The sequence below is a fragment of the Sinocyclocheilus anshuiensis genome, unplaced genomic scaffold, assembly GCF_001515605.1.
Source record: "Sinocyclocheilus anshuiensis isolate Anshui unplaced genomic scaffold, SAMN03320099.WGS_v1.1 scaffold907, whole genome shotgun sequence".
NCBI classification, from domain to species: Eukaryota; Metazoa; Chordata; class Actinopteri; order Cypriniformes; family Cyprinidae; genus Sinocyclocheilus; species Sinocyclocheilus anshuiensis.
In genome coordinates, this window is record NW_015546133.1 from 1,247,718 (window position 1) to 1,271,200 (window position 23,483).

Below are 23,483 nucleotides of genomic sequence, written 5' to 3' on the forward strand. Positions count from 1 at the left end.
ATTTTTTTATTCATATAAAATAATTATATTAAAACATTATAAATGTATAATATTTTTATTATTAATAAAATAATTTTATTCAGCAAGGATGTATTAAATTGATCAAAACTGACAGTAAATACATTTATAATATTACAAATGATTTCTGTTTTAAGAGAAAGATTCCTGAAAAAAAAGTAACACCGTTTCCACAAAAAATACTAAGCAGCACAACTGTTTTCATAATAAGAGATGTTTTGAGCACCAGATCAGCATATTAGAATGATTTCTGAAGGATCATGTGACACTGAAGCAAAGTTATCATCATTAACTTAAAGAAAAACCATAAATGTTTATTACTTGAAATAAACATTAACTGAAACAAAATAAAAATAACAATATCTAAAGCTACATGAACTGAAACTTAATAAAAATGATAAAGACATTAAAAAATAATAAAAATGACAAAAGCACACAAGCAATTTACTAAAACATTAAATTAAAATGAAAACAGGAAATATATTAAAACATTTATTCAAAATATTAACAAAAAACTATAATAGCTAATCAGTTATACAAAAATAACACTGCACTGAAGACTGGAGTAATGGCTGCTGAAAATTCAGCTTTGCCATGACAGGAATAAATTTCATTTTAAAATATATATTAAAATATAAAAATTACTTTAAATTGTAATAATATTTCAAAACACTGTTTTTACTGCATTTTTAATCATAAACCCAGCCTTAATGAACATAAGAGACATCTTTCAAAAATATTAAAAAACATTTTACTGACTCCAAACCTTTGAACTGTTGTATATCTCTAGCATTACTGCATGTTGATGTAATCAACTTCTAGTACTGATTTTTATGATTTCTGAATCTCAAACTATAAAACAAAATGATTTGAAAGGTGGAGCAATCTCCCTTCTACTAGCAGCACCAAATAAAACTGCTAATGACAATAAAATATGCAAATATATGAAAAAAGAAGAGAGCGGTGATGAAGTTTACCCTGACTCTGGGAGAAGATGTCAGTGCAGACGTCCTGTGCCCCGTCCGATCGGCGGGGAGGCATCTGGCACAGCTGGTGAGGATCGGTAGCGGACAGCGTGCTGACAGTCAGGGTGAGAGAGGGCAAAGAAAACGCAGCCTGCATGTCAGCTAGCTCCAACACACTCGCCAGGTTACTGTTCAGTTTCAGAATCTCGTCACCTGCTCGCAGACCTGAACACACACAATGTTGAACAAAAGCTCAAATCAAGTTTGTAACCACAAAATGTAATTACATCACTTAAACACACAGTCAACATACAAAAGTTAAGTTTCTCAAGATCTTGTTTTCTTGAAGTACAACACTTTATGCTGTCAGAGGTTAATTATTAATACATAAAGTAACTTATTTATATAACCACATTAAGAAATGTTTATTTCCTTACTATTCACATGTTTTAAAGTAGATTTGTTGTGTATGTTGTACATGATGAGAACAAAGAAAGAACCTAATCTGCTCCTCCCCCAACCACCTGCCTCCCTCTCTCTTAATTATCAATAAAAGATCAGCTGCTCAATTAGCCTCCAATAGCTCAGTTAACGCTCATTAGGCGGGACTGCCAGTTTAACTGATTACTGATGCCCATGTTCGTGCAGGGACTAAATATTTCTCTCTGTTCCTGAGCTTTTATGAATGCTGTATGGGTTTACACACATGCATGCACACACACACTGCCTGAAGTGTGACCCAGTTTTACATGAAGCAAAATGTCAGCTGTAATAAAGGTTTTTTATTGGATGGCTCGGCTCTGCCCCTGGCAATAGAGTGATGATGAATGTTGGGGTGATGTCATCAACAAGCGCACCCAGTGCTGTGCGTCCAAACTGTCCTGAATTTGAGTATTACCTCCAGCAAATTTTGTCCGTGTGTATTTCACACACACACTCATTTCATTCAGTTTGGACAGCACATGGTCTTAATAAGCCAATGCTTTGTTGGGGCATATTCTTCTCTGCCCCCAAAAAATTGCTTCTCAAACTGTCCACTTGGGTTTGTATCCATCTGCCTTACTATTCATCCAGACAAGCCTTTTCTTGTACACTGGCACTTTTGCAAGGCCTTCTGGGTAGAATTACTAACAATTTTGAAACAAAACCCTGCTGAAAAAAAAGTCTTAAACCAGCCTGGTCTCCCAGACCAGCTGTCCGCACAGCTAAACCAGCTAAAGACCAGTTTGGTCAGGTTGGAAGACCATATTAAACCAATATGGACAGCTTAAGACCTGCATAGTCTGACTTAAATGATTTTTTGTAGCAGGGAAAGTCTATGCAGATTGTGTACTGTACATTCAAGTTTAATACTCTGGGGTTTAGCACAAATCCCTAACCCTTAGTATGAGCAATAATAATAATAGCGATGCTTATCTTAGCAAGCACCGCTAATTAAAATCCTCCGATACCGAACAACTAGACTTACTGGAACAGAGAGAATCTGAAACCGTTCTGAAGGCTGCTCTTAATGAACGCATTCGCTTGGCACAGATATCACTGGCAGTGCGTAATGGTTTTAATTTGCTCCTCTTGGTAATCCTGTGCTCATGTGAAAGCTTTTTAAATTATTTTCCTCCAGTCCAGTGGAGATTTGGGTCAGTCCTCGCAGTTGTTCAGACTCCTGCATATTCCCCTGCTAATTTCGCAGCAGTTTTACAGACTACTGCAGGTGAGGCATAAGGTTTTGATTTGGACCTGGAAGAGCTGCCAAATAGAGGCAGTAAAGTAATCTAGGAACTTTTTTGTAAGGCATTTACACACCACCATTTTCAAAATGGTGAAACAGCATTTTGGGGGCTTGAAAATGAAAACTTTTGAAAACTTTACCGTTATCATCTCTTTGTAAACTACAAGAACGAGAGTGTGGGATTGTTTTGACAAGTTGTCGTCTGTACGTGAAACGTCAAAAACACACAGGAAAAGTTTCCATTTTTAGTACATCGGTGTTGTGTAAACAATACCCTAAGAAATTAGTTTTTTTCAAGTTGCTTGACTTTAAATTATGACAAGCTAAAGTTTCAAAGTATCTTTGGGTTGTCCAGGCCCTTGTCATTTCTAGGCTGGACTACTGCAGTGCTCTTCTCGCTGGACTTCAATCAAGCACAATCAAACCTCTACAAATGATTCAGAATGCAGCGGTACGACTGGTCTTCAATGACTAAATGTAAAATGTAAAATGTAAATCTTCCCTAACACTGTATATAACTGAGCTGTAGTGAAGAACTGCTATCTGCTGAGTTCCATCACACACCTTTGGCAAATGCCAGACCTCCAGCTTTCACATCAGTGATATGAAGCTGCTGGCCTCCGTCCTCCTCTACTACTGCCACTGAGAAACCTGGAGAAGAGAGAAAGAGTCATAAATAACTCAAAAAAGAAACAAAGAACAGGAAAAAATCAGATATAAACTGAACAGCATTGTTACCGTAGCCTATGGCACAGGACTCATCTCTGTCAAACTGGAGGACTTTGGTTCTCTTGGCACAAATTTCGATTTCTTTGTAGAGCTGAAAAAAGGAAGAGAGAGACTTATATTGATTGCACTCTATGGACGTACAGTTCATTTACAGTAGTACTTCAGAAAGAGCTCACATACATCATGGAAAATGTCTTAGTCTGCTGAAATGTATGGCATAGGTATATACGCTAAATAAAAAAAGCTCATTCTCAAGAGAGCCTGAGACAAAACTGGGGCTTTGATCATTTCAGGGAGAGTAAAAGTTAGAGAAAGTCAAGTCTCTACAGAGAGAAAAAGAAAAGATGAGAGGAGACATGGAAAACACAAAGACTCTCTGTCATCTTAGAAGAACGACCATGAAAAAAAAAAAACAGCAAAGTAAATTAGCTTTTGAGGTTGCATAGTCAGAGGTGGTTTTCCCCAGACTCCACACACACACACACACACACACACACACACAGCTTAGGGGATAGAAGAACTATTCAGAGTACATTATGCAGTACATGCATCTTCTACATAATTCATAAGATGCAGCAGCCTCCTCAACACTGTCTGAGAGTTTAGACTCGCTTTAACCTACATCGCAGTCAGAACTCAAAACTTTTATACTATATGCGGCCCATTGCAGAGCCCGTCACAGTCTAATAAATTCACCCCACACTGCGACTGTGGCCGCTAAACGCTCTTAGCTGTCCAGGACATGTGTGGACACTGACAGGCTCTTTTTGTTGGACTCACCAGGTCACAGAGGTCCTCCTCAGGCTTGGGGACATACAATTGCACTTGATTGTCAATGAGGAACTTCAGCCGTATATAGTGCTTGGAAAGTTCTAGTCTGTGAGCCTGTAAAAAAAAAACATTATATGTATGTGCAGTATATTATTGCTCAGAGTTATTATAGTTAACTAAAACTAAAACCTTAAATAAACATTTTAGTTACATGAAATAAAATAAACAACTGAAATAAAATATAATATTTAAAAAAATTATGCATTGTGGTTATAGATGCTTTCTTTGCTAAAAGATGCCGGGAAATGAAATGAAATGATATATTTTATTTAGTACTAAACTCTATAACATACTCTATATGTATTTTTGATTGGCTGACTGTACATTATCCCACTTACAAGAGGGTTACTTCCTAAATAAATAAAAAAGTAATAAAATATTAATTTGAAGTGAATTATAAGTTAAGACATGAAGCTAGTCAGATATACAGTACAGTTTAATAGTCATTATACAAAAATATTTGACTACAGAATGCTGCAGTTGACTAACCAGAATAAAGTATTCCAGAGAGCTGTAAAAAGAAGAGATTAATGAATAAGGAAGTCTAAATAAATATTGAGAGACTATTAACATTCAGCAATAAACCTCAGCATTTACACTGCACACTGGTGGTGGATGAGGAGATAACCCCTGACAATGTAAAGCGCTTTGAGTGCCTAGAAAAGCGCTATATAAATGTAATGAATTAATTATTTAATCTGTTGAAGTTACTTACGACCGTCTTAAAATTCTAAGAAAATGTGTCCATGACAAAGGATGTTAACTTTACATTTGCCAGTGTATGAATTGGTTAATATTTTATTTCAGGACTTGACAGAAAACCATTTCTGGGATTTAGTGCAGCCACTTTGCAGGATAATGTATTGCAGGATAATTTATTTATAATTCTTTATGTTTCATGCTACGCTGCAGGCTATCTAAAAAGATGCATGTAGATGAATCATAAATATAACACCGGACAGTGATTGCTCTACTGGCATTCAAATGTGAACAGGACGTGAGTGTGTGTTCTCTACACAAATGCTTGAGGACATATTTACGAGAACTGTGGATAAGAGCATTCTAGAACACCCTGCAGTGATAGCAACTGAGAACGGACAAGGAAAGAGGCCTACAGCTACTACAGCAGAATGATAACAGGAAGATAACCACAAGAAGAAATAATCCACTGACACTTTAGTAGTTTGCCTTGAGAAATAGTAAGTTCTAGCACTTTCTCAACAACTCCAACCTTAAAGGATGGGAGGGTGAGTTTCGTGTTTTCAGGAAATGAGTTACATGAGATGTTAGCCATGGACAAATCATAAGATTACTCTGCTTTTATGATATTGACGTGATGTTTTAGGCGTTAAATATCCTGTTCATTGTTGCTAGTGGGCTGCAAAATGACAGCATAGTGAAACTGGGATCTTGTTTGCTAAAGAAACACATGGCACAGCTGACGTATTTGTTGCTAACTCCTCAGGACAAAAGATGACACATACAAGGCGACAAACAACCACCAGTCAATAGGTTTCAGATGACCATTATATCATGGTTCACAAACAAACGTGTAAACTACTTTTTCTGTATTCATATACAGTATAATATTACTAATATTGCTATGAATAAACTAAAATAATTTATATGTTATATTTTTTGGGGGAAACTTGTTTTTCAATATGAAACTATGAATGGAATTATGTTAGCTGAAAGCAAAATGGACAATATTATTATACTGGACAATGATACCTGCCTCTGGGAACTTCAGTTTGACAGGATTTAAACAGTCACATGGAAATGTATTTGATTTGAATAGTTTTGTTTGCAAGAACACATGACATTTACCTTGCACAGTGCCTCCAGGGCCTCCATGGTCGTCTCCCCCGGCTGTATGATAGCCAACACAGGCCGATCATCAGGTAAAGAGACCCAGGATGGTGTGAGATAGACGGGGACCCAAACTTCACTGTCCGTCTTGTGTTGGGTGAGACTTTTCACCAAACCCTCTTGGTTCTTCTGTTAAAAGAAATAAAGAAACAAGCTATTTAGGAAGGTGTTTAATGTCAGCATGAAATGGTATTCACAATGCATTTAACTTACTGTATGTAATGCAATGTATTTCTGAGCAAAAAGATTTTGTGATGTACTGCTATGCAAACTATACCAAGACCAATAATTATTTTTAAATAAATATAAAAAACAACATTAGATATCAGTATGTATTTTATATATATATATATATATATATAAACTGTATATTATATTACTATATATAATATTTTATGGCCTTTTTTACATATCAGACCGATACCGATATATCACGCACATCTGGAATTATATTTTACATTTTTATACTTATATTTTAATATTTTCTTATTGCTTATTTTACTCTGATATGAGATCATAATTTTACTGCTGATATATTGTGAGATCTTAAAAATACAGAATGGAACTTGATTTCATCCATCAGAAATTGCTTGGATTGATTGCTTAACATTAACAAATAGCCAGGAAAATCAAAGAAAACAAACACTATTTTTTGTTTTATCACTACTAAAGAAGCATGCACAATAAAACCAGGATTGTGCATCAAGAAAGAAAATAGGGTCAATTTCACGTTGCCTTTAAAATGAAACCTAAAATATGTGAGAAAAGTGAACACCACAATAAGATATCACACAAACCTCTGAATGCAGATTTACAAAGGTGTCGGTTTTCTGGTTATATTTGCACAAATCGGCCTTATCACACTTAAGCTGAGCTGTCTGGATCGATGCAGCAGACAATGTGATGATATCTAATCTGAGACTAATTAACTTGGTATCCAAGCACAGCAATGTGCAAGCTCCACACAATACTCAGCGCCCCTATCTGACAACAGGGCTGTTGGATGTCTGGCGGGTGATCGATGAGCTGACGTGTACCGGCTGGGATGTTCATTGTGGGTCTTTCGAGGGCTCTTGGGTCTGTCAGCGGGTCTGGCCTGCTGTCAGTGACGGCATGCTGCCTGGCTCAGATAGCTTATCCCACACTATCGGGTGACAGCCTAGCACCCTCCCCTTCCCCTCAACAATCTGCCCGCAGAGTAGCTTTGATGGTGGTCCCCCATCATAGAGAGACAGCAATCCCACACATGGTGAAGGAGAGCGGGAAATGGGTCAGAGGGACTTAAACACACTCACATACTGGCAAACACTCCAACATTCTGTCACTCATTCAACTCACACACGCACACGCTCCCCTCCCAAAACACCCACCACATGGACGTGCCGGGTGGGAGAGGAGCCCAGGCCTCCTGCTGCTTCTCCCCGAGGCCCTACAGCCCAGCTTGGGAGTCTTAACTCTCTCTAGCTCTTTCCAGCTCCCTTTGGGAGTTCCACACAGCCCTAACAGCTCGGTTCTTATGCATTCTGCCTCTGACACCATTCTCTTTGACAGTTTTAATTATGCAAAGCATTCTGGGAAGTGTTAGTGTCCTCCTCACCAGTGTCTCCTTTGCAGTGTCCTCAAACATGTGCTCGAGATTCCTCTTAACTGACTCTTCACCGTCTACAAACACCTGAGGTTAAGAAAAACTTCAGTTGGGACCCACCATAAATGAAGGTATTTGAATGCACTTACAGCACATACAAAATAACTATTGCAAATTGTATGAAAAATAAACAGTGATTCATTCAGTTGAACACATGTAATATGTAATGTCGTAGATTGTAGCAGATGTCTAGCAGATGTGAACCTGGTTGATGCTGGGTCTGCCTTTGGTTTTCTTTTTTGAGGTAGTGTCCAGACCCCACAGAGAGGAGAAACGGCTCTTTCGTTTACTGGAGGAACGAGACAGGGCCTGATTACGCCTCCGAATTCCCCCATCCGTCCTCGCTGCCACCTGTCCAACACAAATACGCATACAGAAAGTCAATAAACATCTAAGAGAGTTTCAAGCACATGTGATGATAATTTTAAACCATTTGGCATTTGTCATAGAGGAAATCTTTAAAGGGATAGTTCACTTACTTTAAAGGGACAGTTCACTCAAAAATGAAAATTAATGGAAAAGTGCAGCACAAACATTGTTCAAAACATCTCCTTTTGGATTTGTCTGGCTTTGGAACAATGTGAGAGCGAGTAAATGACAATAATTTTCATTTCTGGGTGAACAGTCACTTTAAATATTTCACCAATCCCATGATTGCACAGCAAACACTAATATTAAACATTTAAGTGACACACGATATATAGATTTATTGAAGGCTATATGGCCTAAGGGCCATTTACACCAAGCATAACTATACAGTTTTAATAATTGTGACCCTGGACCACAAAACCAGTCACAAGGGTCAATTTTTTGAAATTGAGATTTATACATCCTCTGAATAAATAAGCTTTCCATTGATGTATGGTTTGTTAGGATAGGTACTATTTGAAACTATTTGAAAATCTGGAATCTGAAAAAAATCTAAATACTGAGAAAATCGCCTTTAAAGTGATCCAAACGACGTTCTTAGCAATGCATATTACTAATCAAAAATTAAGTTTTGATATATTTACAGTAGGAAATTTACAAAATATCTTCATGGAACATCTTTACTTAATACCCTAATGATTTTTGGCATAAAAGAAAAATCGATAATTTGGACACATACAATGTTTTTTTGGCTATTGCTACAAATATACCCAAAGCGACTTAAGACTGGTTTTGTGGTCCAGGGTCAAAATTGTTCTAATTCCATGAGAAGATGTCCACACCACAACTATAATGATAATGACACAGAAGAACAATATCGTTGGACATAACTGCAGCTCGCATTGGTGTGGACGCTAATATAATTATAGTTATTGTTCTTGATGTGAAAAGGCCTTTATTCCGCCTGGAGGTTTTAGCCTTCATTGATTACAAATGGCCTCAGTGACACTGTGACAAAAGATCAGGAAAGAGAGAGGGAAAAAACATCCCTTTGCCTCTAGGTTTCAAATAGCGATCAGTGATGTGAAAAATTCTGACACCATGACTCATTTCAGAAGCAGTACACATAAACTGACATGGTGTGGAAATGTTCTGTTCACACCCCAACATGAAACCACACTCACATTTCTGGGATAATAAACATTAGTGCCACAGAAGTAATCAGACTGCATGGAGGAGTTTCCATAGACATAAAACCTTAGCAGTTTAGGGGACATCTGCGGTACAGTGTTTAAGTACAAAACTCTGTGGCTTGTTTCATATTTTTGAAGAGAGAAGAAACGAGAAAGGAACATTTATGAAGACATTTAAGGTTTACGGTAGTGGTTAGTGACGATGCTTTTAAAAACAAATTAAGTGGGAAAATAGCTAAAAGAACATTTTGCGAAGACAGTTATTGATCTACCGCTTGAGTGCCGTTTACGGAAAATGCTCCCTTTTTCATTACTAAAAACGTCACTGATTTTCCGTCAATCTTGGTTTAGTTTTCTAGGAACTCAATGAATTACGCAATTAAATGGGAGCTGTATTTCCACGCATCACTGTGACTCTACTGAGGTGACAGTTGCAGTCCACCGGCTGCATATTACGCCATTCTGTACGTTCACTGCTGAACCACAGGATTGACAAAAACACGATGGTGACAGCATGTTTTGTTATGCAGTTTCTGTTAGGACTCAGGCCAAGAACAGGCTGGCAGGCAGCTCAGAGCTCCCCGGGTTCTTGCGGAGTGGATTAAAATGAAATGGGTATTAACAAACATGCTTGAGAGTGTGAATGAAAGTAAGTGTAAGTGTGCGAAGAAATAGGGAATAATGCAATGATACTGAGCGTTTTGAGAGTGTGGAGGTTTGTAAATATATGTGTGTATTTCATACCAGGGCATGGAAGGATGATACTGAAAAAATGCCAAGACGACCCATGGACAGTTTGGTGGGGCGGGAAGCAACGGCGAGTAGGCGTTTTGGATTTGGAAGCTCGCCGCCCTGCAGGCTGGACAGGTAACAACGATACCGGAACAAGTCCATATGAAACTGCTCCAAATTCTGCTCCCAGAGGAATATCTGAACAAAAAGAAAGAAAGATTTCAATTCTTCTGCGTTGTCAGTATTTTAACATGCTCTGCACTTATTGTTTGGCCCTTGAGCTGCTGACTATTAGAGTGTGCGCAGTGTTTTTAATACAGTTTTGTTTACTGGAGGAGAATGCTGGGATAAATCATTAGTCAGCAGGCCTCCTCCAAACCAGCATGACCTGAGTCTATTTAGAGACCATGGAGGAGTAAGCCCACCTCCACATAAACAGACAAGTACATTACATACACAATAAGTGAACAAAAACATATTTACACTTATCTTTTATGTAAGATCAATCAAATCACCTCAGTTAGAGATTAAACAGACATAGTCAAATATACAGTAGCATCAGACATACAAAAAACAGTTACTGTATGTCAGAAACACCAAATCTGTGAGTCAGTTAACTGTATAATTGACGTGTCCTAATAAACAAATTAAACAATTATTGAATGACAATTTCTGCAGGGTGTGTTAATAGGTCAAGTTTAATAGATTACAATTCCTAAGGCGAAGCTTGCTTTATTTATTTATTTTTTATGAATGGGCTCATCCAATGGCTTTGTTTTTTGGGTGGAAATATCTGTCCAACCAGTGGTACCTAAACCTACTTCTAGACGACACCGACTCTCCAATAATGAGCACAATTTAATATCCTCCGAAAATAAGAAATGCATATGCGGCATGTCCATACCTGCTCTAGGATAGTCTTCCTCTTCTTCCCATCAGTGACGGCAGAGAGCTGCATTTCGCCCATCTTCTTCATTTTCTCATCCATGTCGATCTTTTGTTCAAGCTTCTTGATCTCAGAGCGCAGCAATCGTACCGTGTCTTCACGGTGGTGCTGACGGGCAATGGCCGCGGCGCAGGCTGAGTGGATGGCGGTTATCCAGTTTTCCAGCTCCGTTTGACCTGATGTCTAAAAAGAAGTGAATAAGAACATTATTTCTTATCATTATAGGATGCCCAATGGTATTTCAGCTACAATGGGTAAAACTTAAGGTACAGTATCTAAAACTTGGTACTCCATATATATATATATATATATATATACAGTATATATATATGGTTAAACATCACTATTATCACAATACCATTTGATCAGCAAAGCATAGCAACACAGAGATTCTCTTAGCACTAAAAAAATAATATACTATTAACCAAATGATAATCACAGAGATTTGACTGTCAGGCCTGACTAGCTAACCTTTAAGAATGTCACCTAGTAAGCAGGATGCTGTCAGCTGTCACAGAATAAAATGTCATTGAGACACACAGAAATTCAGAATGATACAGTGGACCATGGCCATTGATGTGGGACAATTCTATATCAACTCTTTTCAGGTTGTCATAAATGTACGGACAAAAGCATTACCAAAGTCTACAAATGCTACCCTGAAGAATTCAAGTTCATAGGAGTAAGTGGAATCACATTAATAATAATCTTTCGAGATTCAAAATGTCTTACCTGGAAGAGGAAGGCATCTCCGAGTGCATTGCTCAGACAAAACACAAAGTCTTTCTTGGGATGTTCTGGGACAGCCTGGACCATGCTGTTCTCCACCCAGACTGCATGTTTGTGGATGCTGTTGTGGTCAATCCCTGAACGTCCATCCGTTTCGTAGAAAAACAGAGTGCATCCTGGGAGGATAAAGTGAGAAGGAAGATCAGAACATACGGAACTGTACATGTAAAACAAGTCTCAGGATTCGATTAATCTACACAAATAAATTAATGAAGGTTTTCATGACACACAACTGACTATTTGCCCATCACAGTTGTCATGAAAAGATGATGAGCTGGCTAAAGGAGGCTGGAAAGTGCAGTAATAATTATATTTGAGTTATATCTACTGCATTAGTTGTAATAGACAGCACAAGGTTTGAATAACCTGGTTATGTTCCTGACACAAATGATGATCTGTAATGTCTCAGATGCTATTTTGTGTTCGTTTTACATTAACAATTGCGGCAAGAAATGGCCCAGAGCATGAAATTAGATTGTGATTGAATAGTCATTGCAAGGTTACTAACATCAAACAGCCTGAATCAAAAGCTCAGAGTTAGAAAATAAATGTATTAGGGTTTGGTGTGATTACCCTGATGTTAAATAGCAGGTGCATGATATTTTGTAACTGGTGCGGGGTCAAGGAGTTGCAAAATATCAGATCAAGTAAAATGCATTGCATTGTGGGACGGAATACCCAGTGAAGTGTGCTTTGCTGTATACTGCCCATTTGATCAAATGTAAGAGGTCATCCAGGTAAATGATGCACAATATACACATTATATCCACCTTTTTCCTGAGTAACAGGCAAGAGTTTTGCATTCAGGAAAAAGGTGGATAGAGCAGAAATAGTAAGAGTAGCAATATGCTATTCCAAATATAGCTTCTGTCTCACCTTTGAGTGACACCCAGTACTGTTTCCATTTCCTCTTTGCTGCTGGCTCCACTCTCTTATTCTTTTTGTGCACCAGGAAGTTCTTCACAGCCAGCATGCCGGCCTTCCGCACAGTGCCCTGCACCATGCTAAGCAGAATGTCTGAGGGGTAAATGGAGCTTAGCGTTCCACTGCTCCTCTCATCGCTAGCTGCCGAACCGGCCTCCTCGAGGCATTCCCGCGTCTGTCGGGAGTTCAAGTCCAGCTCCTGACGGAAGTTCTCGTATACACCTCGATCTCCACCCGGTTGACGTTCACGGTCTCCTCCACCTCCGCTGCTACTGCCACTGTCACTTCCCGCGAAGATGCTTCCGCTAGCAGTAGAGTAGACGGAGAAGGACGCAGACATGGTCTTGCAACGGCGTGAGGAATGCTCGACTTCAGCTGCACCACCGTCAATACCGCTGTCTCCATACTCGCTGCCCTCACCGGCCGTGATATCCTTCATACAAACAGAACAGGTTACTAGTAGAGACAAAAGATGTCACTCCCTCTACAGGTACAGCCCAGCATATGGGACACCCTCCAAACAAGAATTCCTTTTCAGAATTTCACCCCAAACAACAGTTTGACTTTGCATAAAAATTGTAATAGAAACTAACTTCCATTGAGCTGCTAAATGACTCTTCTTTCTTTCCCCTTTTAACAGATACAAAGAAAGAGACTAATCTGTGCTTGTTCCCAACTTGTTTACCTGTGCATGAAAGAGGAACAGAAAGAGGAAGACATGCTAAGGAGAAAGTGCAGCTTCCCTTTGCCAACACAGAAACACCGAAGTTCCTCGCAGGTAGATCATGGGAAATATCATGTTTCAAAAACACTCAGAGCTCTGAGCAGGTGTCCAAAGTAGCTGTCAATGGCATGAGCATGGCTCAGGGAACATTTGAAGTGTCCCCTGAGACCTTTCAAAGTCGGAAGCTCTTTGACAACCAAAGACAGTTCAGATCACATCAAATATGCACAAACGTGAAAATTAAAAGCTATCTGAATTTGGTTTTAAAGACCCTAGTTTCCTCAGAGAATCCCATAAGGTAACTGCTCTTTATCCATTTCTTGGTCAACTACTTTAAACTACCAACTAGGTTCTATAATAAATGTACGACACTAGAGAAGTTTAGAAGCTCGGAAATAGGCAAGGTGGTCAAAAACATTCATAACAGTCTGGAGATACTGAAGATAAATCATTGCCTATCTTTATTTTCAGAGGATGTGGAAAGACCCTGTGTCAGAGGCATAACTCACATGTGTTGTTTGTGCACGCCGTCCCTGCATACGTGAGCAGATGGTAGTCTGGTGATTGGACAGTCCTTCCGACAGGCAGTGAGAACGACGACAAGGAAGAGTGTATGCTCCATATCCGTTCCCTTCCTCCTCCGCAGGAGACAAGATCTCACCGTTCATTACGCCCCCCTCCGTCCTCTCAGGATTGTGACCATTATAGAGATGGTGGGAGCCACGAAGAGGAGGTAGTCTCTGTGTGCAAAGTTCGTCTAAAGAGTTGGCTCTCTCTCCTGAGTGAGACTCGAGTGTCCGCGGGCTGGAGGTGCGATGGCGTACTCCACAGTTAGTGTAGCTTTTGTCTTCATTCTCATTTGTCCCTATAATCTCTTCTGTGCTTGTCAGATGCTCTTGGCTTAGATCCGACAGGGAAAACTCCATGGAATCCTCTCTCCACATATCAGCAGATTTGGAGCGCTTCTTCTTGAAACTGCCACCTTCCCGAGGACCATCTCTGGTCCTCTGCAGATATGTGTCCTCACCTGTGAAAAGTCCTTCATAATCACAACCGTCAGCCACCACTGTGTCCATTTCCACTCCATCTTCAGAACCTGGTGTGGTGGTTGGATCCCCCATGTTGTCGTGGAAGGATATCGGCCGCAAGTTCATGGCCATCCGGTCCACCCAAATGGTGCCCCCATAGCCCTCCAAAACATTCTTCTCATTGTAAGGTTCCAGGCCATTTTCACTCAGGGATTGTGGGATGGAAGGGGTGCTGCTGGATTTTGTGCTGGTCTCAGAGTTGCGTTGTTCAGCCTTGCTGGATGATGTGTGACGTGATCGTCGAGACTGCTTGTTAGAGATGCGAAGAGATCGGGTCATATGCTTTCGTGAGAGGTGGCCTTGCCCCTCACCGTAGTAGGCGTGGTCTCCATTTTGGCTCTCTATGTTTCCCATTGTTTAACTTCTATGGAAGACACAACATGAGTTAGATATACAGCATGCCTACACAGATGAAGATGCACCAATTACTAGCAAGATGTCTGTACATGCCGGTGTGACATTTCAAAGATAGATTTGCACGTTTTTGGGGCTCTCAAACCTGACTGCCCAGCAAACACCACATTCTTCCAAAGATGCTTTCTAGAGACCTGTGCAGTTCCAAAGCAGCCTACCTGCTGAGTCCATGTAAGGGGGTAAATGTTAAGAATTTTTACAGCACAGTAAGAGAAAGCAACAGAATAAAAGAGGATGTACCCACAGAAGTGAAATTCAGTCTCACCATCTCTAAAAGTGAGAGCTGAATAGCATGTGACCAGAGCATGATGCCAGAAATATCTCTGACGCACACAAAGACACAAAGCGAGAGAGTGAGCGAAGGAGTGAGATGTGAAACCTCTCAACCCCGTGGTGGGAACATCAGAGGATTTTTACAATGGCCTCCATTAGAGAGTTCACCATTTGTGTATCTCAGCTAACCTCTTGAAATTGTTGGAACGGTTCAATTAAGAGTAAAATTCAGACAAATTAGTCATAAGAAAGAAACAGGAATTCATTATAGAAATCCATTGTGTACCGTTTCTATAATTATTTTTATTAAATCACTTTGGCATGTAAAAATATTTGTAGGGGAATAGTCATGAGAGATATTTGCTCTGTTCTACAACTTAAAGAAGCAGCATTTTAAGGCATCATAGGCACACTCCCGACATGAAGGCTGTCCCAGAAGATAAGTTAATCATCTTGCCTTATAATTGCTCGTGATATCTTGTTTGCACAACCAATAACAGCCAATCCCATAATGTTCTCGTTCTAATTCCCATTGTGATAAGCTTTGGGGAAAACTGAATTCCAGACGCTGGGCTAGGTGAGAGAAATACTGATTATTAATAAACTTAAATACTTGATTCAGTTATCTTTTATCCAGTTTATGTCACTGAAAGTAGTAATTGAATTGCATAATTTTGCCCAATATTTATGAGTGCTTTGAATTTCTTGCAATTTAGAGTATCATATCGCTAACTTAGCAACATGCTAATGAATTTTGTTGAACTCAATTACTGAAATCGGCAGCAAGGCAGCTCACTAGGTTTTGAGCTGCCTCAAAACCATGATTCTATTGTTTTAGTACATGACATCATGTATATAAGATCGGCAGTAGTACCTGAGGCAGAACCAGTGGATCAGATGCATTTCCAGACAGCCATATTCTTATTTATTGACCTCATGGTCCTGATCAGCCCTATGGCAGTTTTCCCTGAAAAAGAAGCATAACACACATTTTAAACAAAGGAACAGAAAAAGATTAAGTCTAGACACAAGGATAGTTGTTCATAAGACATTTAGGAGGTTTTGGGTTTCTAAGTATGAGATGGGTGGATTACAAGACACATACGAGAACATGACAGCTAACCTGTTCCAAGGTGCGGTCACAAAAACGTGCACAACACTTATACAACAATACTTCTCACACCCTCACTGCTGCACAAGAGGAAGAATTTTCGTCTCAGTTCCTTAAGAAGCCAACAATACAGTAATTATGGCAGAAGATCAAGGGTACCCAGCAGTAGTCTTAAAGCTGAACCCAGTTACATGTTCTTCAATGCCAATCTAACCTAATTTCTTCTAATCCAGAGAGAAGAGCAGAGAGAAAGTCTCATCTTCATACTGCAGCAGGTATAAATATAGGAAGATAGTTCAGACTACACACTCTAAAATGCACTTTACGGATTAGCCTCAGAATGACACGGTCACTGTGCCAGTAACCAGGAGACAAAAATAGAGTAAGAGAATAGGGAAAAAGAAGATAAATAATTTCTAGGGGTGATACCACATTGGATCCATTTAAATTTGTATAGACGGACATATTCAAGACATATCTAGAGACTTGAGGTAGGCTCTTTTGACTTGGACTAGTATGCAACCACCTTAGTGACACTCTAGCATTGTGCCGACAAGTTTACATGAAAAAAAAACATTTATTGTAATGTTCTTGTTGTGTACCTGTTTGTTGTTTCTTGCTGCCACAGGGTTTTTGATTCAAACAGTGTGTGTAACAGAAGCGTGTGTGCATGTGTTTGTTGGGGTCAGTGTATGTCTCTGGATCACATCCAGCTTCAGCAGTAAGGGTCAACAAGACCTTAAGGCCAATAACGTGAGAGATAGAGACCCATCTTATGATCTCTATTCTCAGGACGACAGCCGGCTGTTTGTTTGTGTACATGAGAGCTGCAGCGGTAGAAAAAGTCAGTACTGCACTGCAGTAAGTCTACTCAACCTTGCTGTAGAGTTACATAAACTGGAGTAGACCCCATTTTTCCACTGAACTTCACTTGTTTTCGCAGCTCTGGCCTCCCACTCTATATCCCTGCTCCTCCTTCTGATCAATGCCTCCTCCTTCATACTACTACCATTAGATTTGTCCTCCACATAATATTTAAGCTTTTATATCAGCAATTCCAGTGTGATGTTCACTGGGGTGAAATAGAGGACCAAACTTTGCTGTGAAAAAAGCATCTTCAGTCGTGAAGGAAAGTTAATTGGATTTGCAATAGCTATGAGTTCCCATTTCATGCTATTCTTAGAGTTGCACATATTACGTAAATCTGCTATCCTGTCAGCTTTAATATACTGTATATATATATATATATATATATATATACACACACACACACACACACACATATATACATGCATATATGTGTGTGTGTATTACAAAAATGCTTTCGATCTGCTTTGTTACTCATAATCCGTTTAATGTTCCCGGTTTCGTAGCATGACAGTATACAGGCTTTTAACCAGATTTGAGCTAAAGAAGAACAAATTGACACTTTTTGGTCACATTTTATGAAATATAAGCATATGGTGCAATCAAATCCTCATGGGAAGCTTGTATTTATGAGTTGAGAAGTTGTAATTATGGGGTCAGGAGCGTTTCAATCATTTTGTTCAAAGCAAGATGGCAATGTACCTTTCCACAAAGAATACAGCAAGGTTTTATTTAACTCTACTTAAAAAGAATGATAAATAAATTGTGTGCACCAGGTGTGTTTTTGCTTTTTTCATGTTTTTATTCAATTTATGAAGGTGCTGTAAACAGAATTGTTATGTATTCTATCGTTATATGTACATCCAACTTAGCTAGTTTTAAATGCTGCATCCATTGTGTCTGCTATATTTTCTCACTGAAATGCCCCCAATTTGGAAACTTGGCGCTCAAAAAAAATTTGTAATTTCGACATTGTGATGGCGTTTATGTGCGTTCAACTTGTAAATACAACCTTTCAGACATTTGTCTTAAAGAGAATTTCCACTGTCTGTTTCTCCTCTTAATGTGGGCTGTGATGGTATATAAGCATATGTGCGCTAATCAAACACAGATCTATTACCATCTGATCTGATTCCATTAAATATCAAATCTTCGGCTTCGAAAACATACTCCAGATGGAATATCTCAGCGGGGATCTACAGTTGAAATGTCAGTTCAGTCATAACCAAAAGGTTAGTGAAAATCGATGAGAGAAACTGTGATCTCGATGAGCAGAGCGGCAAACGTGAGTCAGCGAATGAACCGAGTGACCTGCAGCCCACTCTCTCTCCCTCCCTCCTACTCCTCACCTACATGATACTGGGATTCAGCAGTAATAATGTGTGAGAAATCTCAGCATGACGACAACAGACAACAGAGGATTACTGCATAAAACTTGAAAACGTGAGTTAAGATGCTCTTATATATTGTTGTTGTTTGTGAATGCACTAGATGTTTTGTTATCTGGGAGCCGGACGTCTCCTGCAGGGTAGAGGCAGGTGGAGAGGATGGAGGAAGGGTGTGTGGTGGTGGAATAGCCTGCTGGGCTCTGCAGTGTCTCACTGTGAGACTTTAATAACAGGCACTTAGGAGGACACCTCCTCCACTTCACTTCCCTCACTGTGGAGGATATGCTAGCCTGAGCTCCATTATTAAAGCACACACACCCAGCTCACATGCTCTGATCTCACCTCAGCTTCCACACCAGTATGAATACTGCTACAAAAGACTGTCCAACAGAACTATGCCAAACAAATTATTACGTATTATTGGTCTTTTTCTTTCTTTCTCGTTTTCTTTCTACTTGTTTGCCTTCCACTTACTGTTTTTATTTGTTTGTTTGTTTTGTAATTTCTTTCTACTTTCTTTTCATTTTTGTTTCATTCGTCTTTTTCCTTCAGATTATCTTCCATTTATTCTCTTTTTCATTTTGTGTTTGTTTGGTTTTCCACTTTTCTTTCTCTTTCTATTTTTTCTATCTATCTATCTATCTATCTATCTATCTATCTATCTGTCTGTCTGTCTGTCTGTCTGTCTTTTTTTCTTATTTTCATTTTTCTTTCTTTTTTCATTCAGGTTATCTTCCATTTATTACATTTTTTCATTTTGAGTTTGTTTTTTCACTTCTCTTTTTTGTTTTCTTTCTTCTTTTTCTGTCTATCTATCTTTTCTTTTTTCTTGTTTCCATTTGTCTTTCCTTTTTCCATTCAGGTTATCTTCCATTAATTCCACTTTTTAATTTTGTGTTTGTTTGTTTTTCCACTTCTCTCTCTCTCTCTTTCTTTCTTTCTTTCTTTCAACCTGTTAATCTTCCATTTATGATCTTTTTTCTTTCCTATACTCTGCCTTTAACATCATATTTTGTCTTTCCTCCTTTCATATGTCACATTTCTTTTTGTCATCCTCCTTCGTTCTTTCCCGTCCCCCTCTTTGATGAATGTTTTCTCCCCCCATCCTCTCTGCAGATGAGCGTAAAGCTAATGTTTGGCCATGAAGAGGGTGTGCATTGTAACGGAATAATGAAACGGACTGACTCCACCGAACGTCCCGCTCCCTCCCTAAGATACTCTTTTGTTTGAGGAGAAAGAGAGGCTGTAGAATAGATCACCAGCACGAGTCGAGTGTTAAAAAGCATGTTATCACAGCTTTACTTTCTTTAGCTTTCTCCAGCTACTTCACACTAATACAGTCCTACAGGTGACACAAAACACTCTCAACCTTTATAAGGAATAGGGCAGCTAATAAAATACTTTATAGTTCTGTAGCACACAGTAAGCTTCCTCTAGTTCTCAAAATGGAGTGAACAGATGGTAGGAAGGTATAAGTGGGTGTGAAATGAATAACGTTCTTTGAAAGTAAATTCAAAAGTGGAACGACGAGTTCAGTAAATATATCATTACTGAAGTATAATCATCTGAAATGTCTCCATTTATCACATTATAAATTATTAAAGCACAGACAGGCCTGCTTGAGAACAACTACGGCAAAATTGCAGCCTCAAATAAACTCTGATAAGTCAGCAAACTTAATTCAGGCAGATATTATAATATTAATATAAAAAAGCACTGGGAGGCTCATACTAGTCATTTATCATGGAAGAGAAGATAGCAAAAAGAATGTTCACTAGACAAAGAAAAGCAATGAGTGATGACTGCTGTAAGTGAGGGAGAAGCAAACACAAATGCATTATTCTTGTTCCCTAAACCTGCTCCCATTAGTCCAATGCTTTTTGTTTCTGCTGCTTGTATTTAAGGCCTGGGGCAAAGGAGCAAGGTTTAAAATCTCCCCAAAGCCCAGCACTGCTGCACTGAGTTGAGGAAGACTACAGGGCTTTTAACTGCACACCCAGACAGACAGAAAGAGAGAGAGTGAGCACAGGAGAGACTGGATTAGAAATGCTCCATTGTTCCTTCAGATGGAATCTGTAATTTTGCATGTGCACAATCTACTCTTGTTAGTATAACTGAGAGAGCGCAGACAAAGACACAAGAATAATCACTGCCCACACTGTCTTTGTCTGTCTCAGCTGACTGATTACCCAATAGATACTTGTGCTGCTGGGTAATATAGTATCATATGTTTACAATACATTCTATTTCAGTTTGATTTGATGATATAAAATAAACCCATTTTGTGAATATTGCAACAATTTCAATGCGTTCACATGCTATTTGGCCATCAGTTTCCTTAAGACCAACTCAGTAGCAACCTCAGTTGTAAATATGCCGATATTTTTGGAAAAGTTTGATTCATTCCTGCAAATCAGTTCTTTTGAATCATTTCTTTCGAAAATGATTTGAGTTACAACCATATATATTCAAATAAATGCTGTTGCTTTTGAAGTATCTATTCATCAAAGAGTTCTGAGAAAATATTTATCACTGTTTCCACAAAAATATTAAGCAGCACAACTGTTTTCAACATTGATAATAATAAGAAATGTTTCTTGATCATCAAATCAGCATATTAGAATGATTTCTGCGGGATCATGTGACACTGAAGACTGGAGTAATCACATTTTAAAAAATAAAAAAATCATTAAATTTGTAATATTTGATCAAATAAATGCAGCCTTGTTGAGCAGACGAAACGTCTTTCAAAAACATTTTCAAATTTTACCAACCTTATCTTATTTTTGACTGATAGCTATACCAACAGCATATGATTATGAGAAAATGATGACCAGGTATGTGATATTTGAATTCTGCAGAGATCTGCAGAGGTTTCTGCTGAATTTCATGGTCACAGTTTCTATGTAAATGTTGTCATGGAATCGTGAGTAGAATCAATACCAAAATAGTACAGAATGTCATTAGCACAAAAACGAATCGCTTTGTTTTGTTTATATTTACAATCACCATGTCTCTTCTGACTGACTAGCAATAGGAGAGGAAATAACTTGTTTGTTCCTGCCACAACGGCCACCAAATATTTTACACTTTTAACACAGTCCCCACCCAGACACACTTCCCTCCAACACCCAACACACCACACACACACACACACACACTCTTCTCAGGTATCAGATAAAAATGTCTCCTTCCCTTCAGTCCTCTGCCCTGACATCTTTTTTTCTTTTTCTTTTGTGTGGTATGATCTATAGGTGCACTTCTTTTATTCTTTCTCTTTTATTCTTTAACCACCTTGTTTGAACAAGGGAAAAATATTCTCTCTCTCTTCTCCTCCATTCCTCTGCTGTTTTCTGTTCATAACAAGTGCAATTCTGCTAAAACAACTTGTTTGTTCCTGCCACAACAGCCACCAAATATTTGTGTATAATGGTATATAAACACAAATACAGTCCCCACCCAGACACACTTCCCTCCAACACTCAACCACACACACACACACACACACACACTCTTCTCAGGTATCAGATAAAAATGTCTCCTTCCCTTCAGTCCTCTGCCCTGACATCTTTTTTTCTTTTTCTTTTGTGTGGTATGATCTATAGGTGCACTTCTTTTATTCTTTCTCTTTTATTCTTTAACCACCTTGTTTGAACAAGGGAAAAATATTCTCTCTCTCTTCTCCTCCATTCCTCTGCTGTTTTCTGTTCATAACAAGTGCAATTCTGCTTAGTCAACACACCTAAGATATAAATCTTAGTCAGCATGTTTACTAAAACATGCTGAACTTAACTTGAGATGAAAACACAGCAGGTCATTTTCCAAACAGTGCTGATGGTGAAAATCCCACTGAGTGTTTCATGGGAGCTCCATAAATCCATTCCCGCTGTAATAGTGTTGACCTTTTTCTTTGTGCCTGGGAAACCAATTTAAGATCCCTCTAATAGTCCATCCACATTCTCTGCTAATTGGCTCATGTCTCTTTAAACAATACCCAAAACCCTGAGCACCCTGAAACCCACCCTGCCCATGGGCGACTCCCCCCATTTCTCGCATTTTTCATGGATTCCTGACAGGGAATGACCAACTTAGCTTGAGATGAGAGGGACTTGAAAGCTGTGATGAAACACCCTTAGGAATAATGGAAAAGAAAAGGGAGTGACAGAGAACAAGAGAAAGCCTGACAGTGAGAGGGGTTAAGAAGAGTATAAAGAGGAGACTTCATAAGAAGCTTATCACCACAGGTACTGAAGTATTCACATAGTTTTGTTACTTGAATCAACGTATGGAAACATTATGCACACCAGGATGAAAAGATGAAATATTATAGATTAAAGATTATCTTCTTTCCAAGTAAAGAGGGAGAAAAATAAGCATCCAAAAAGATTTACATCAGTGCAACATGAATATTTTCACAAAGGTCAATTTCTTCAACAGGAAAATAATGTTGAATAACATGTCTTTATAAAGTTTATATAAACTTTTGTTTTAAAATTCTAGAACAGTGAAACGTTATAATATAATATAATAATTCCTATTATATTATATTATACTGTAATATAATTTTTAAATTATAGTAAAATTTTATTTAAAAGTTTACGTGTCTTAATATTATATTTATATTTATCTACATTTTTCTGCTTAATTAAAATGTTTATTACCATTTAATATAATATAATATAATATAATATAATAATGTTTAGTATATTATCTTAGATAACAAAATTAATAAATCTAAACCAAATTAAAGAGCAGTGAATATGTACACTGATTAAACAATAAAATGCATTGATGGCTGTCAATTTTGACAAGCTGTCAAAATGGCTGAAAAACTAAATTCGAATTTTGTACTTAAATATGATCAAAATTCGAATTATAT

General features: G+C 38.5%; 1 protein-coding gene across 1 annotated transcript in view; it reads right to left on the minus strand.

The window, feature by feature from the left end:
- The window catches only part of LOC107701134 (T-lymphoma invasion and metastasis-inducing protein 1-like), a 50,460-nt gene that overhangs the window by 13,840 nt on the left and 13,137 nt on the right, over window positions 1–23,483 (minus strand). The window contains exons 2-14 of the mRNA XM_016503076.1: window positions 16,113–16,205; window positions 13,973–14,915; window positions 12,692–13,172; window positions 11,759–11,931; window positions 10,985–11,209; window positions 10,093–10,278; window positions 7,991–8,137; window positions 7,739–7,813; window positions 6,100–6,270; window positions 4,222–4,326; window positions 3,451–3,532; window positions 3,277–3,363; window positions 996–1,208 (exon numbers count right to left, since the gene is read on the minus strand). Of these exons, the coding sequence (XP_016358562.1) occupies window positions 996–1,208; window positions 3,277–3,363; window positions 3,451–3,532; window positions 4,222–4,326; window positions 6,100–6,270; window positions 7,739–7,813; window positions 7,991–8,137; window positions 10,093–10,278; window positions 10,985–11,209; window positions 11,759–11,931; window positions 12,692–13,172; window positions 13,973–14,905 (2,878 nt within the window). The 5' untranslated portion in view covers window positions 14,906–14,915; window positions 16,113–16,205. The remainder of the gene's footprint in view (window positions 1–995; window positions 1,209–3,276; window positions 3,364–3,450; window positions 3,533–4,221; window positions 4,327–6,099; window positions 6,271–7,738; window positions 7,814–7,990; window positions 8,138–10,092; window positions 10,279–10,984; window positions 11,210–11,758; window positions 11,932–12,691; window positions 13,173–13,972; window positions 14,916–16,112; window positions 16,206–23,483) is intronic.